The following is a 15826-nucleotide window of genomic DNA, read 5'->3' as shown; positions in this document are numbered from 1 at the left end:
GCAGGGATTAGGCCCAGTGGCAGAGGAATGCGGCTCCTTCCCGCTGCGGCCTCCAAGTTGGCACCGCGTCCCTGCTCAAGACGCGGCTTACATAATGCAGCTTATGAAAGCAAAATAGCCCGGCCATGCCAGCCTGTGGGCAGGCCAGGATGGGGAGGAAAAAAGGGGAAAAAATAAATATACAGAAAGCCTGCGCAGCCCCCTTGCACTGCTGTCCCTGCAGGTGCAACTCTCTTGCACCATCTCAGCAAGGAAGGGAGGAAAAGAGCAGAGAGGGAGAAGGCATAAGAGAGGAAACGGCCCCAGTCCTCCAGCAAGGATGAAGATCTGCAGTCCTGGTGTTCCTTCTGGAGTCTCTGGACATGGCTTTCCCCCCCAGTTTCCTGAACTGTTTCTCCCCAGCCAGGCAGGCTCCCATTGAGGCCAACCCAGGAGTGCTCTGTGTGCAAGGCCCCTGCTTTGTTTTCAAACCCTCAGCAAGTCCAGCCCACCATGAGTTCCTCGGGAGCCTGGGTGCTGGTGGGGAGCTCCAAGGAGTGGCTCGGGGATGGGGTAATTCGGCCATTAATAGCTCTGCCAGCAACCGTCTTCACTAACTTGTGTGCATCTTCCCTTTCACCTCACCTCACGAGTTTCATGGTTACTGACAACATGTCCACCTGCACCCTCTGTCATTTTTCAGCACCAGAGCAAGACAGGCAGAGCTAAGCCAAATCTTGTGTGGCAGCAGGAGAGCGGATGCCTCGCTATATACAAGCGAGGGCTGCTGGCCAAAGGATGCTGAAGCGCTGGTCCTCAAATTGTCATCCAACTCTTCCCAGCTGCAGAAGCACGTGGGCTGATACACACAGCCAGCTTTGGATCAGCCATCGCCCCAACACAGATGATCCACTGGCTGTGTTACATACAGGCCTAGATGTCCCAGGAGCCTCATGGAGAAACCTCATGCGGGTTCGGAGCAGCTCTCAAGAGCAAGAAGCTTTTGTAGGTCATAAGCTTTAGGTTTTCAGCAAAGCGAGAATCTGGGCTTGGACTGCCCAGTTCAAACTGGGGGAATCTTTGCATTGAGTCCTTGGCCAAGGAGGCAGGAACATGGCAGAGCCTCTGGGTTTTAGGGGCTAATCCTCAAGAAGCACCCAGCCCCAGATTTCATTCCATCCAAAGACATGGCCAGGCACCTCCAGGCAGCTGGGAGAGGCACTGACCCACATCATCTCCACTAGGGAAGCAGGAGACCCTGGAAGTGCTTCAGAGCAGACAGCAGCAGGGCTGGGGCTGCCCAGAGCCCTCCTCCACATGTTCTCCTCAAAGTCCTTCATGCAGGAGCAGGGCACAGTCCCTGAGCACCCAGCTCTAGGGCAGAGCAGATCCACAAGGAGCGAACCAAGATCACCATTTCCTCATGACCAAGTGACGCCCTTGGGCACCCAGATGGGTTGCGCCAGCTCCATGACCCAGTGACTAACAGGCCCCATGATCCACGTGAGCTTGGGAAAGCTGTTCTCTCTGTGCCTCAAATCCTACAGATTGGCCCCTTTATCAGTAAACAAACAGGGTCAGGGGTCAGCCTAAAAGCCACAGGAGCCAGCAGGGTGAAACCCCCTTCCTGGAACACCACACCGCCCTGGAGGAGCTGCAGGAGGCATCTCAAGGGAGCAAGGCAGGGCTGCTCTGATAGCACCAGGCTCAAGCACAGGTAGAGGATCTTTTACTCCAGCTTAGCAAAAAGGATAATCTAGAGAGATCAAATAGGTCCACTAAAATGCAAAAGGAAAAAAAGAGGGGGGTAAGGAGGACAGGGACTGGTGTGAGCAGCATCAGGGCACACTGAAATTGTGAAAGGGCAGAAGAAACCCAAACAGACACTCCTGATTCATGAGGCGGCTTTTCAGGAGGGAAAAAAAGACCTTGCTTACTCACCGTAATTGGGTTACTAGAACCTTGTGCTAAATGATGCTGTGAGGGTAATCTTGGTTAGCTCATTTGCTGCAGGCTGTATTTGAAGAGAGTTGTGGCTAATCTGATTTTGATTGCCTTAAAATTCAGTTATAGGGAACCAAGGGAAAAGCGTGGCATGTGAGCAGATGTATTAATCGTTTTGGAGCAGGCTTGTCTCATAAGCTGGCATTTGATTAAAAGGGAATGCACTTCAAAAAGCTGGTGCTATTTTTGGCTGCCTTGTTTGAGAGCAGTCGGTGGTTCCTGACACCCTGATGCGCCCAGCAAGCCCTTTGGGACTGATACCTGCATTTTCCTGTATTTGGTGAACCTTTCTGTATAATTGTTCACATTTTAAGGGTGTGTGTATAAACACAGAAAAGGGATTCACTTCCTCCTGGGAGGTTTAGATTAAAAGCCAAAATGTTTTATATAAATACATAAACAGTAAACTCAGCTTCTGAAGATTTCAGTCGCAATTTGCAAGAGCCCCACAGTCTAAAGAGGAAGCCTTTCTACCACACATAGTTGGGAAAGGGCATTTAGGTGGCTGCAAAGCAGGCTCAGCAAAGAGGCTTTAGGCAGAAAGTCAGAAAGAAGTGTCTAGAGGAAAGGAAGGATTTTTCCTTCTAATTCATTATAGCCTTTTTTACATATATTTTCCATAATCATCTGAAAACGCTCATTGTTTCAGCCCTGTTCTCAGCTGGGTAATTGTGAAGGGAGTGGATAAAATGCTTCCTCAGCTGAGAACAAGAGGTGCAATTAAGCATCAACCACCTGTCCTAAGTTTATGTTCAAGGCAAGGGGAGGAGCACAGGGCTGAATCCCATTCCCATCACCATACACCCACAGCCCTGTGCTATGGGATGCTGGGGCACAGAGAGTGTAATCTGGGGCCTTGGTGAAGAAGGTGCTGCCTTGAATCTTCCCCAGAAGGGTGATGCAGAAGACAACTTGGCCCACAAAAATACAACAGCAGAAACAGCCTCACCAGCCCAGCAGGATGCTTGTGTGTGGTTAAGGCATGGTTAAGGATGGGAGCTGTTAAAGTATCCACTCCTGAAGAAAGTACCCTGCAGGGAGCTAGAGAGTAGTGCCATAGGCTAAATAAAGGACTCTGGGAGCACCATGACACGTTTCTGCTACCTCGCTTGCTTTTGTAAATGCACAGTTTTATACCAGAGGTGTATTAGCAGTATCTCCTCCATGCAAAGAATGGGAAAGGGCCTTCCACCACCCAGCCCTCTTTTTTCCAAGAATTTTGCTGCAATTTTACTTTCCGTGGGATTCCTAGGTCCTGTGGAATGTGTGTGGAGGCAGCTGGGGAGGCATACAGACACCTGTGCTTATCACATAGTACAGATGCTCACAAGCCCCAACCCTTTCCCATACCTTTCCCATACCAAGAGAACCCCCTCCAGTCAGGGCTGGACCACCACCCACCACAGGATCAATGGCCACCTAAAAAAAAGCATTTTCTGGAGAGCCTGCATGGATTCAGACCACCCTCTCCTCCCCCCAAAATACCCACCCCATAAATGAGAAGCCAAAACCCACCCTGTGTCAGGGTGAAGTTACCTTTAAGCGCAGACAACACACATACAAAAGAAGGCGCCAGGAAGATGCACAGAAAGGAGGAAGCCAGAATTAATATTTTGATCTTTTTTTTCCTTTTTTAATTATAAAAAACTATTCGGAGGAAGTCCAAATGCAACGGAATATAACTGGCACCATCTAAGTGTAAAATCCCGGACCATTTGAAGCCGCCGGCAGGAGCTGGGAGGGACTGGTCACCTCTCCCTCCTCCCAGCCACCAACCACCACAGCCGACGGCAGTGGCCCGAGAGCCAGGACACAACAGTGACATCGACAGTCTCCGTAAAACCACTCAGTTTTAGAAACTAAGCACATTATTGGAAAAAAAAAAAAGTAATCTAAAACTTGTTTTTCTTTATCAAAAGCCCTGCTTTAGTGACATGCTGACCCCACTGGTAAGGGTGAAGCACCCATGGCTCTGTCCAGAACACGGTTAAGTTGACCAGCCAACTCCTAGTTCGGAACGCCTTCCTCATGCTCATCTACATGCACGTGAGCGCTTTGCAGATGCTCGAGTTACAGTGACAAACATTTCTGTGGGCTTCCCAGCCCTGGGAACCACCTCCTGCAAACTCCACTCGCGTGAGGCTTCGCCACTGAGCCCTCCAAGCTCCCCCTCAGTCCTCCCTGCAGGCCCTCTGACAGCATCACCAGGAGCTCTGCCTGCTCTAGTGGCCATCATCTTTTTCTTCTTCTTAAAGAAAAAAAAACTTTCATATATATTTTTTTTGTTTGTTTTTATATTTAAATAGAAAAATACTACTTCACTCTGTGTTATGAGCAGGAGATCGGTTGACTTCCAGTGACAGAACAAGTTCTCCTAAATGCTCCTATGCCGAGCTTGATGCCAGAAGATTCCTAGAAATCTGAAAGTGTGGCAAGAGGTCACAGATGTCCGCACCGCACCACATGGACAGGAGGGAGCTGGGCTCCACCACAGCTCCTGCCTGCCCTTCTCTGCAGAAGGGCACCAAGCTTTGGGAACCATTGGCCTGCAGAGAGCTAGCGCTGGGGCTGGCACCCAAATTTGGCTCCTGGGGAACTCGGCTATAGGTTTCACTTTCCACTTGTCTGCTGGCTTAGCGTGTGTGCGGTCTGTCCCTGGAAGCCACTGGATCCCATCAGATGTACAGATGAATTAGACAAAAAAAAAAAAAACAACAAAAACAGTGGTTAAAAATTCTCTAACACCCTCTCCTTCTCTCGCCTTTTGAAGAGTCAATGACAAACAGACATTGATAAAACTAAAATTTGCCCTCCTCCCCCACCTCAAGACAACAAGAGTTACTGAGACACGAAATGTGTTATCTTGTACCCTCAGGATTACATCTAGAAGGGAAGTTTAGGGGTGTGGGAAGCGCAGGGGGAAGGCGGTGTCTGTGGGCACAAGTCTGCTTAGTTCTTGTACTCAAAAGGCTCGTCCCCGGTTTCGTTGAGGAGACATGTGCGGACCAGGGCCTCTGTCACAGCGTAAGGATCACAGTTGGCAGAAGGCCGGCGGTCCTCGAAGTAGCCCTTCTTCTCATGGCCCACGTTCCTGGGGATGCGGATGCTGGCGCCGCGGTTGGCCACGCCAGCTGAGAACTCATGGATGTTGGACGTCTCGTGGAAGCCTGTCAGGCGCCTGGCGTTGTCCAGCCCCCCCTTGGGGTCGTAGGCACGGATGTGGTACTGGTGGCGCTTGCTCAGCTTCTCAATGGCCTCTTCAATGTGCCTGTGAATGGAGCGGGGAGGGTTCAGTGAGATGGGGGATACGAGCTGAGCCACTCGCCTGCTGCATCCAAGCGGCAACATGTTCATCCCTCTCCCCGAGCCACTTCACGATGAGGTGTATCAGCCCCCTACAGCTCACTTTTCTGACCATCTCAACTGGGGGCTTCTCTCCCCTCCTCCTTCTGACCTGGGTTGTTCTTGGAAAAGGAACCTTGCAGGCTGAGAGTGTCCCCTGGGAGTGCTGGGTGTGGGGCAGCATTGGCTTAACCCATATCCAAATTACACGGGCTGCATCACCGCCAGGGAACCTGCTCTCAGAGGGAAGATCTCTCAACCCAAGTTTTTATTAGGGAAGCTGATGTTGGTTTGTTATCTCAGGGCACCAGGGAGATTAAAGCAAGACAGCCCAGCTGCCCAGAGAAAACCTTCACAGAGCTCCACCATGGTCCAGTGCCACGAGGTCTCTGCCCACACTCTGCATGCCAGCCTCACATGGGAACTCAGGTTTTACATTTCCAGAATCGTCATGTTTAAACCAAACATGTCACTTGCTTCCAGCCTGGCCTGGACAGAAGCAAATGGTCTCTTTCATGAATAAGAAATGTCTTTGTTAAGTTTGTTTGTTTACAGCACTGACAGATGAAGAGCTGTTACAAACTGCTGCACCCTGTCCACCCGTGCTTCCATCAGCACTGACGGAGCCGAACTGCTGGTTCCATTTCCCACCCAGCACCAGCAGGAGTGTGACATTACACAAAAAAAATAAAAACAAACAAACAACAGTGAAATCCAGAAGAAAGGCTAATGCAGAATGCCAAGCACCACAGTGATGTCTCCCAGGCAGTCAAAAGCTCTGCAAAAAGCTTGCTGCTACCAAGCCCAGCTTGTGCCTAGCAAAGGGATGCTACCAGCACATCTCAAAAAACTTACTTGAGACCTCCGTCTTCTCTCATGTTCTTGGTGCTGAAGTTGGTGTGACAGCCAGCCCCATTCCAGTTCCCAGGGATGGGTTTGGGATCGAAGGACACGATGACACCAAAGTCTTCACACACCCGATGGAGGATGAAGCGTGCAATCCAGAGGTGATCCCCCATCTCAATCCCTTCACATGGCCCTACCTGGAACTCCCACTGCAGGAAGGAAGAGTCGTGCTCAGTGGTGCAGAGACTTTCATGGTCAGACACTTCCCACCCCCTTACGCTCAGATCATTGGCAAACACCAAGCAGCAAAAGCTCCTGTTGCACTTGATTTTTCTGCACTATCTCCTCCCACAAGGCACCTACAAATTTACCTGGGCTGGCATTACTTCTGCATTGGTTCCTCCAATTTTCACGCCAGCATAAAGGCACGCTCGGTAGTGGGCCTCCACAATGTCTCTGCCATAGGCTTTGTCTGCCCCTACACCACAGTAGTACGGACCTGCAACAGCACAGATGAAAAGCAAGAGGAATGTGAGCTTCCAGAAGGAAAAAAGGCTCAAATTCAGGGAAGAACAAGGCTCAGCATCTGTTTTTCACAGAAGACCGCTAGCAGAGCAAGTCCCTCTGACAGCCTGGGCTTGTGCTTTGTCATGCTGGGCAAGAGTTTAAATCGCCCATAGACCAGCAAGTTGAACAGCACATTTGGATGAGGCCAGTCATCATTTTTGCCTTTCCATAACAATTCTAATTTCCTAGATTAGCTTTTGACACTATCCTGCTTGCCACTGTCCTTTCAGCCCTTGAAAGGCCTCCAATCTCTCAGCTCACTAGAAACATAAGCTGAATCACAACGACTGCAGCTCAAGCACGGCGGTGAATGCTCCTGCCTTGTCCCAGTGCTGACTCCTAAAAGGTTACCTTGGGGTCCAGGGAAGCCATTGGAAGGCCAGCCAAACGGATGTCCATCTGTCCCCAGAAGTGTGTACTCTTGCTCCATCCCAAACCAGGGGTGCTGGTTGGACACCATATCCATAATCCGCCTACAGGTGTGCCGGAGATTTGTCTCTACAATGGAAAAGCAGCAAAAGGCTTTTTAGGCTCTCCACTGCCATTCCCCATTCCTACTTTATCTACAGTCTGAGTCTCAGCAGCACTGGTGGAGAGGAGAAGCCCAGGACCAATATTCCATTCGAATCTCCACCACCAGCACTTTGTTTGCTTTTTATTTCCAGGGTAGGGATTATTTTTGACTGGCATGAGACTGAAGGACACCAACCACACTTGGGTAGGTCTTCCCTTTTCCACCCCCACCTTCTACCAGCTCCCCCTCCCCAGAAACACCACCTCCACCAGAAGGTCCATTCACCTGCAGACTGGCGGTTGTACTTGAAGACTTCGCAGAGAACTAGTTTGTTGGGATCCTTGCGAAAAGGGTCCCGAAACATGGCAGCAGGTCGCAGGTACATGTCACTGTTGGAGCCTTCGGCTTGGAAGGTGCTGGAGCCATCGAAATTCCACTCGGGGAGATCTGGGGAGAAGCAGCAACCACTGTGAGCCAGGGTCCACCATCACCAGGAACTCAAACTCCCTGCTGCCCTTCAGTATCATGGAGGTGCAACTGCCTATAGGCAATGAGCCCACAGTAGGTTTCACCCTGGCTCAGCTGCTTTAGTTCCAAATGGAAAAAAAATAAAAAAAGAAAAACAAGTAAGAAATGGGGGAGGGCAACTCCCCAGCTCTGCAGCCACCCTGAGAAACACGAGTTGCTGGGCTGCTGGCCAAGCCCCAGCCAGCAGGGCAGCGCTGTGGCTGTTTCCCACCTCCCAGCCGCCACAGAGATGAGCAGGGCACCCAGGCTGCTTACACACGGGGCGCTTGGGGACAGGGGGAGAGCGAGTCCCATAGGGTGCCGCACAGGCTGAGTCTTGTACAGAGGAGAGACCTGGTGCACTGCTCGCCAGGTCAAAGCACAGCGGGAGCAGCAGTGAACTCTACCCGGGCTATGTTATCTCCTCTATATCCTGGGGGGAGAAAGTGGGAGGATGGGAAGCACAAAGATTTCAAAGGAGCTGTGCCAACCACTCCCTTAGAGGGAAAAGGGGAAAAAAAAAAAAAGAAAAAGATAATTCTGCTCAGTCACACACAGTATTTTCATTTCATAACTGTCTCCAGCCAGCTCCATGGCAACCTGGGGAAAATCCTAATGCTATTATTGTGTAAGCTGGGACTGTTTGTTCTGAGGGACACAAGCTCTTAATTACACCGGATAGCTCCATTCTTTCCCCTCCACTTTCTTCTGCCAAACTACTTCCGGCCAAAACGAGTACTAGAGAGTCAATGGGGCTGCGGATCCCCTGCCAACAGCCCCCTCCACCGCGGGTACAACGCCAGGGCTGGGCACCCAACCCCTGCCATCGCGCTTCAACGCCACATCTGGAGCTGGGAACGTCCCCCCGGGGCATCCAGGGCAGGAGGAGACAGGGGGAGGATGAGGAGAGGCATCTTCATCTCCTGCCCGCGCTTCCTCCCCAGCCATCCTTCCAGCCCAAAAAGGGAGAACGGCATCCTTGGGGATCCCGCACCTCTCACCTTCAAGGCTCTTGGGCTCGTGGTCCAGCGTGCGGGTTTTGCAGCGGAGGTGCTCCCCCGTCCCATCGATCCAGATGTACATGGCCTGGACCTTCTCCCCCTGCGGCAGCTTCATGTACATGTGCTTGATGGCTTTGCTCAGGTGGGAGCTCGCCGAGGTGGCCATGGCTGCAGACCGGACGAGGGAGTTCCTGCAGGGAAGATGCAAAAGCCAACCCCAAGCGTGAGCCTCTCCCTTGTGCTCCCAGGTTTTTCCACACTCTGTTCCCAGAGGAAACTCAACCACAGTGCTGGCTGAGGTCTCCTGTGGTCCTGTGCCACCCCGTGCTCCAGGCAGAAAACCCAGCAGCTCACACCAGCACGATGCTCTGATGCTTTCCAAGTATCCCATAAAATAACCAACCTCCTGCCCACATCCTGTCCTGGCAGGATTCTTATCCACCAAGCGACAGCCTTCGAAACTGTGTCTCCGCCAGGTGTGAACTTTTTAACCTGTTAAACACGTCCGTGCTCACCGCTGCTCTGGAGCGGGGCTAATGCGCAGGGAGGCTTAGCTGGGGCTTTCTTAACGTGCTTGCTTCAGCACGGAGGGCTTGCCAGCCCCAGCTGCCTTCCCAGATCAGCTGGTCTGAAGTTATACAAGGCTCGTCCGGGGCGAGGGAAAGCAACAAGCCCTGCACACCCGTGTCTGGGCTGCGATGGGGAGCCCAGAGGGGCTCTGGTCTGGGGGCCAGCCCAGCCTTTCCACCAGCCCCTGTGTGCCAGGACCGCTCGTGTTTGCAAGGAGGGGAGGACTGGCAACACAAACAACATAAAAATTCAAAACAAGTTGGGAAGTCCGTGCTGAGAGCCTCTCAAAATTCAAGCCTCCCCAGGCGCTCTGCAGGGGCTGCCCGGACTGTGCCTCCCCAGCGAGACCCCTAATTTGGGGGGCTCCTCACCTCCAAGAGATGAGACGCGAGCATCACATCTCTCTCTTTGCAGCTGCTGCTGTTTAAGCAAGCAGAGAGCGAGCCTCGCAGGAAGAAAGGCAAAAAAAAAAAAAAAAAAAAAAAAAGACAGCCAAGAGATTGTTTTGAAGACAAAACTCGAGCTGCCCCTTGTCCTCCTCCCCCCGTCCCGGGAGCGAAGCAGGAATTTCCCCCTGGGATATCAGCCGGCAAAACAAAGCGGCCGAGCACCGCGGCCCTCCCCGGCCCCGGGACCCCCCCCTTCCCCTCCCCAGAGAGGTTTATTTTTTTTATTTATTTTTTTATTTTTACCTGGGCTCGGCTGCGGGCAGGGGCTCGGCGCGGGGCTCCCACGCTCGGCTCCCGGGGGCCGCGCCCGGCGCCGCTTTATGGAGCCGCAGCGCCGGCCCCGCAGCACTGATTGGGCACGGGGAAGCGGGGCCGGGGGCAGGCCGGGGCCGGGGATGGGGCTGGGAGGAGGAGGGAGCTGGCAAACGAGCCGGGGCAGGGGGAAAAACAAGCTCAGCGCCCCCCTGGGCTGCTCTGTCTTTTTTTTTTTTTTTTTTTTTTTTTTTTGGGGGGGGGGGGGGGCGGGGTGGTGGCGAAAGGGAAAACGAGCCCCGTCTTCCCGGCCGCTGTTGTTTTTCCTTCCCCTTTTTGCTGCCCTCCCCCGAGAAAGTTAAGCCCTCTTGTCAGGCACTTCTCGGCAAGCAGCAGCAGCGGGAGCGAATCCAGGGCTTTCCGCAGCAGTTTACATTAGCGGCTGCCTCTGCATAACTCGCAGGCATGGAAATGAGTCGCCCTGGGTAAACAGGGCGAGCAGGGAAAGGGGGAGAGGGGAACGGAGCCCCCCCGCCAGCACTGGGTTGGGGGGTGCCTTTTGGGGTGGGGGGATTGGCCTCGCCTGCAGGATGCCCCTCCGGTGCCTGGACTTAACAGCCTGGCCCCTCGCCGCAGAGCACTGGCACACGAAGGAGGAGAAATTCCCCAACCCCACCATGGGTCTGGGAGCGCCCACTTGGCTGCCCGGTATTTTTCGGCCCCGGGAGCTCGTTTTCAATCCCATCCCCACTCGTGCTCAGCCCTCCACACACCCCAGCGTGGGCTCACGGGGCAGGACAGCGATGCCAGCGCGTGCAGGAGCCGCCACGCATGTACATGCGAGTACCAGGCCAAGCACACGCCACCCGCACGCCTGCCTCGGGGCAGCCCCACACCACCGCCAGCACCACAATTTGCTGTTTCTCAAGAAGCCCGACTCTCCTTGCCACCACAGCCCCCCTTGTGAACACACAACCTCCGCACAGCCACAGGCTGGGGACAAAGTGGCCTGGGAGAGCCGGATCCTCAGCCAGGAGGAGGTGTAACTGCTGGCTAAGGACTCGCCTTGATTTATTGCCCACCTTGAGAGCCAGGTCCCCTCCCTCCCCACGGGGAAACCCAGCTCAGTCTTCACCACCACCTTGCAGCACCTACAAGCTGTGTTAACCCCCCAGGGCTGGCCAGGAGCGTGGAGAAATTCAGGTGCTTGTCACCTCCTCACATAGCTCAGGCGAAGCAGCGCCTCAAAGCCTTACAGCAACTGCTTTCCCCCAATACCCAGCGCATGAAGAGGTTTCCATACAGAAAGGTCTTGGATCAGATACACAGCCCTTTTGGGGGTGAAAAGGGGGCACCAACATCAGCTCCAGGAGGGGGACAAGGTGTCCCTCCTGCAGCCCCAGGCAGGGCAGAGCCGGGTCTCCCATGCCGGGTGTCCCACCAGGGGATATCTCCCTCCCTGCCCAGCCCTCATTTCACCCCCTGGTCCTTCCCCCACGCTTTGCCCCCCGTGTCACCCCACAGGCCTGAATGCTGAGAAACCCAAAACCATGCCCAGCCTTTTGCCCTGGGCTCGTGGGGTAGGTTTGTTTAACGGGGACGCTGCCAGCTCTGACTTTTCGGAGACGTGCTACAGCTCCCAGCAGCTTTGGCCACCACGGCTGGCCGCACAGAAGCCCAGGGCACCCATGGGTGCCTGTCCCTGGGTGGCTCAGCCCCAGATGTTTATGGGGGGGGCGAGCAGCAGCCATGTGCTGCGGGGCCAGCGCCCTCTCCCGGGAAGAAGACCAGGGAGAAGCGGCCCCTGCCTGCTCCATGCTGCTTGTTTACCGCCTGCCTTCCCCTCCTCCCCTTGCGCGCTGTGGTTATGGGTTTGTTCTTTTTTTTTTTTTTTTTTCCTTTTTTTTTTCGGGGGGAAGCACAGCTCGGGCTGCGCCTTGGCCCAGCTGCGTGCTCCAGTGACCCTTATTGTCATCAGCATCCAGGCAGACAAAAAACCCTCGCCGGGGAGCGGGACGAGGCGCGGTGCCAACAGGTGACACCTCCCAAGGGTGGGTTGCCATCGGCCTTCAAAGCGCCCCCGCTCCGCGCGCCTGGCGAGCCTGCTGAAGACAATGCAGCGCTCCAGGGGCTCGCCCCGGCTGGCACGTGTTTTTCTCCCTTCCTACCATTAATCCGTGGGAACACCTTTATGCGCCCGCCGTGACACTTCCCTCCGGCTGGGTCCGTATCCTGCGAGGACTGCCAGGGCTGAAAAATGCCTGGCGAGCTCTGAGGGTCGGTCACGCTGGACTTTGCAGCCTTCTGCCTGTAAGGCAGCGGTGCAAACCCAAAGGGAGGTCCCTGATCTCCCCCTAAGAGGGTTGGGGACCGGGATGCTCGAGCCTCAAGCAGCTGGCATGGGACATGCCCTCTCTGATGTGGACCTGCCCAGCATCTCTTTTCCCATCCTCCATGCTCACGAATTTGGGAATGCCTTAAAGTGCAGCACTGTCACACCACAGGGAAAAGAAAAAAAAATAATAATAAACAAAAAAGAGGGGATTCAAGGGTTAAAAAGGCAGAAACTGAAATTTCCCCATGATTTGGGGACAGGGACCCCTCCCCAGCTGCCCGAGGGAGCACAGGACTGGAGGGGGGCCCCTTCGGGCAGGGCTCACTGCACACCCTGCAGCAAAGGGCTGGCCCCAACAGATTGGAAACCAGGTCCGCTAAGCACAGGTACCCATTTGCCTTTCACGTACACCAAACACATTTCTTAAATCCAAATTCATCATTTCTTTAAGATACAGATGTCTCACAGGGAGGAGGAGTGGTCCATTTTGTTGTGACCGCTTAGATCCTAGAAGGAGGCCTGATGCACCCAAAACGTCCCAGCCTCTTGCAGTGGCAGGAGGAGGGCGAGAAGAACATCTCCCACCTGTGCCCAACAGCTCAGACATTCCCCAATTAGATCTACTGCCTTCAGACCACCCTGTGAAACCACTGTGTGCTGCGTGGTCACATGTAGGGCACAACCAAAATGCACCCAAGTGAGACCAGGGACCAGCCAGATGTCCTAGCAACATGTCACCTCCACCTGCTTTCCCAAATTATTCCCCTAGCCATGCTGAGGGCTGGTGGGGGGACCTGCTCCCACGTGGCCACGACCTCATTGCCACCATCCCTGGGACCTGCACACCCTAGAGGGACTCACGGGGCTGGAAACGCAACCCTTTACCCACGGATTAACAAACCCAAGACCTCAGCGAGACAAACAACTGCTTAATTAATTAACTAACACGTTGCCCTCAAACAGCGGTCACCCGGTGAGGATGGGGAGCTCACCATGGTGCCAGGGGACTGACCTTGTGCGAGCAGCGGTGGCCAACCGGTCTCCCCGGGAGGGTGGCAGGAGGCTGACGAAACCCCCCGGGGCAGGGAGGCGGTAGCTGCTCGCCCGATAAGCAAGCAAACATTGCAGGCTCCGCAGCAGCCCCATGTTCCCTTTGAAGATGCTGCCAGGGTCAAGGGTAGCCAAGGGGTGGTGACCAGAGGGCTTTCCAAGGCAGAGAGAGCTGGCGATTACCTGGGCTGCGCGGAAGGGCGATTTGGAAAAGCAGATTAACAAAAACGTGCAGAGGCAGATGCAAAAAATAAACAAAAAGAAAAAAGAAAAAAACTCCCTCCCCAGGCAGCTCAGCTGCAATAGGCACCGATGACGCATTTAGGGGAAGAAGGGCCTTGGAAATGCAGCAGCCAGGAGGGCCTTGTGCACAACCCCACAGTTGCTCGCGCTTCCCTGTCCGGCCCTTTCTGCCCCATATCCTCAGGAGGCTCTTTGCAAAAGGGGCACGGAGCATTCCCTGCTCACGGCTCATCCTGCTGCAAGCCCAGCACCTACCTGCAGGCTCTGCCCTCCTTGCATGCAGACCCTCAGCGGCAGCCCAGCGCCTCCGGCGAGCCGGGCACGGCGCTGCAAAGCACGTGCTCTTCCTTCAAGCGCAGCCAGGGGAAGCTGGAAGAGGAGAACGTTATGGGCAGGCAGGATCGGGGATTTGAGACCTAGAAATTGCTTGGCTCTCCTTGCTCTGCACAAGGGTGGAGAATATCCCAGGGAGCGCTCAGCGCATGCCTTTCCCTTGCAGTTGGAAATTGGTCACAGTGTGTATTGGCAATTTTTTTTCTTTTCTTTTTCTTATTTTTTTCTGTTCTTTCCTTTTTTTTTCTTTATTAGTGCAGTTCATGCTGCTAAATGCACTCCCAGCTAGGTCAGGGCCACATTAACCATGGCTGGCAGATTAACTTGAGCCTAATACACATTACAGCTTTGTAAGAAGGAATGCAGAAATCCTCAAAGTGCTGCCCAAGTGCGTACAGTGGCCAGATCAGGGCCTGGTGCTGTGCATTATTCAAGGCAGTTGCAATACTGTCTGGGCACCTTCCGCATAGGTGACCTGCATCCCTCCAGCCCCAGCACGTGCCTCACCTGGAAAGCAGACACGTGCAGGATTACGAGCGGTTTTGCTCAAGCTGAAGAAGGGACCAGCGAAGGCAAAGCTTGCTGCAGGGGCCGTCAGGTGCAGTGGGTCAGAGCCCGGCCTCTGCGGTATATCCCGAGCAAGGAAACCACAGTCAGATGGCAATAGGCTCAAAAATACTTCTAAGTAGCGTAAGGGAATACCAGAGGTGTCCTTGCCAAGCAAGAAGAAGTTTTACACGACCAGGAGACAGAGCATGAAAATTACATTTTAAAAAAATAGCCTAATGTATTCAAGAAATAAAATAATTATTAGAGCTGAACTGCTGTAACTGAGACTTCATGCAATTAGTTTTCAGGTGCTACGAGCCCAGAAGGATCTGACCCATTGCTGATGCAGTCTTTGAGGTGTCCTACAATGTTTATATGAGAACACATGCATGGAAGGGGAAGAAAAAAAAAAGTTTTTCCCCCCAGATCTCACTCTGTGCATAGGACACAATGACAGCCAGCAGGTTTTAAAACCTGGCACTGCTGCAGGATGCTTGCACCACTGCCCCGTGCTGGAGCTTCTCGGCTTGGAGGGGCTGCAGACCTGAGACCGAAAGCAGAGCAGAGCAGCGTGGGGTTGCCCTGGATCTAGGGGGTGCTGCAGCACCTAAAGGGGAGCTTTGTGAGGCTGTGAGCCCACAGGGCAGCTCAGGCTGGTCCCACAGGCACCGAGGTCCTGGTGACCCCATGGCCAGGCAGCCTTGGATCTTGCCTCCGTAGCGAGCCGTGCCAGCTTGTGCCGGGCAAGGACGAGAGCCCTGGCCACGTTCCCCTCTGCCAGCACAGGCGCATGAGGCTTCCCGGAGAGTGCTGGTGGAGGTGGCCTCAGGTCTGCCGAGGGTGGGCTGCTCCCCGGGGCATAGCAGGGGCTGGGTGGGTCAGGAGCGAAGCCCTGCTGACGTGGTTGGTGTTGCAACCCTGCCCTTATCTTTGTACAAAGAGCGCGGCCGCCCCGAGCTGCTCCATGAGCTCCCTTATAAATCGGGGCTCTCCTCACATCTTCCTTTTTTTTTCTTCTTCTTTTTTTTTTTTTTAATAGCCACACAGCTCAAGCGAATGCCTTTTGCAAGGCGCCATTGCAATGAAACGGACGGAGCAGATGTGCCCACGTGCACCAAGCAAATCCTCATCTGGGCCCCATCCTGCCACACCACTGTCTCATTTTAGGTAAAGACTTTGTGGAAACGGTCCCATGCATTTCTGTGGTAACCGTGCCAACCTGGTCCTGCTCAGGGCCCCGGTCCTTTCTCGGCAGAAAGCAGCACAGCCCCGCTGGGGTCAGCTC

The 15826-nt window shown here is 54.0% G+C and overlaps 1 protein-coding gene across 1 annotated transcript; it reads right to left on the bottom strand.

Annotated features, from left to right (window-relative positions):
* Positions 1-3574: 3574 nt before the first annotated feature.
* GLUL (glutamate-ammonia ligase) lies at positions 3575-10122 on the bottom strand. Its single transcript, XM_035537176.2, has 7 exons — positions 10023-10122; positions 8761-8951; positions 7538-7699; positions 7090-7236; positions 6543-6670; positions 6181-6380; positions 3575-5251 (listed from the first exon to the last, which is right to left on the bottom strand). The coding sequence occupies exons 2-7, from the start codon at positions 8924-8926 to the stop codon at positions 4933-4935; spliced, it is 1122 nt and encodes a 373-aa protein (XP_035393069.1). The 5' UTR covers positions 8927-8951; positions 10023-10122; the 3' UTR covers positions 3575-4932.
* Between the last annotated feature and the right edge of the window lie 5704 nt (positions 10123-15826).

Source organism: Cygnus atratus, chromosome 8, assembly GCF_013377495.2.
Source record: "Cygnus atratus isolate AKBS03 ecotype Queensland, Australia chromosome 8, CAtr_DNAZoo_HiC_assembly, whole genome shotgun sequence".
In the NCBI taxonomy this organism is placed as follows: Eukaryota; Metazoa; Chordata; class Aves; order Anseriformes; family Anatidae; genus Cygnus; species Cygnus atratus.
Note: the sequence above shows the minus strand (reverse complement) of the source record. Positions and strands in the feature narration are given on the sequence as shown.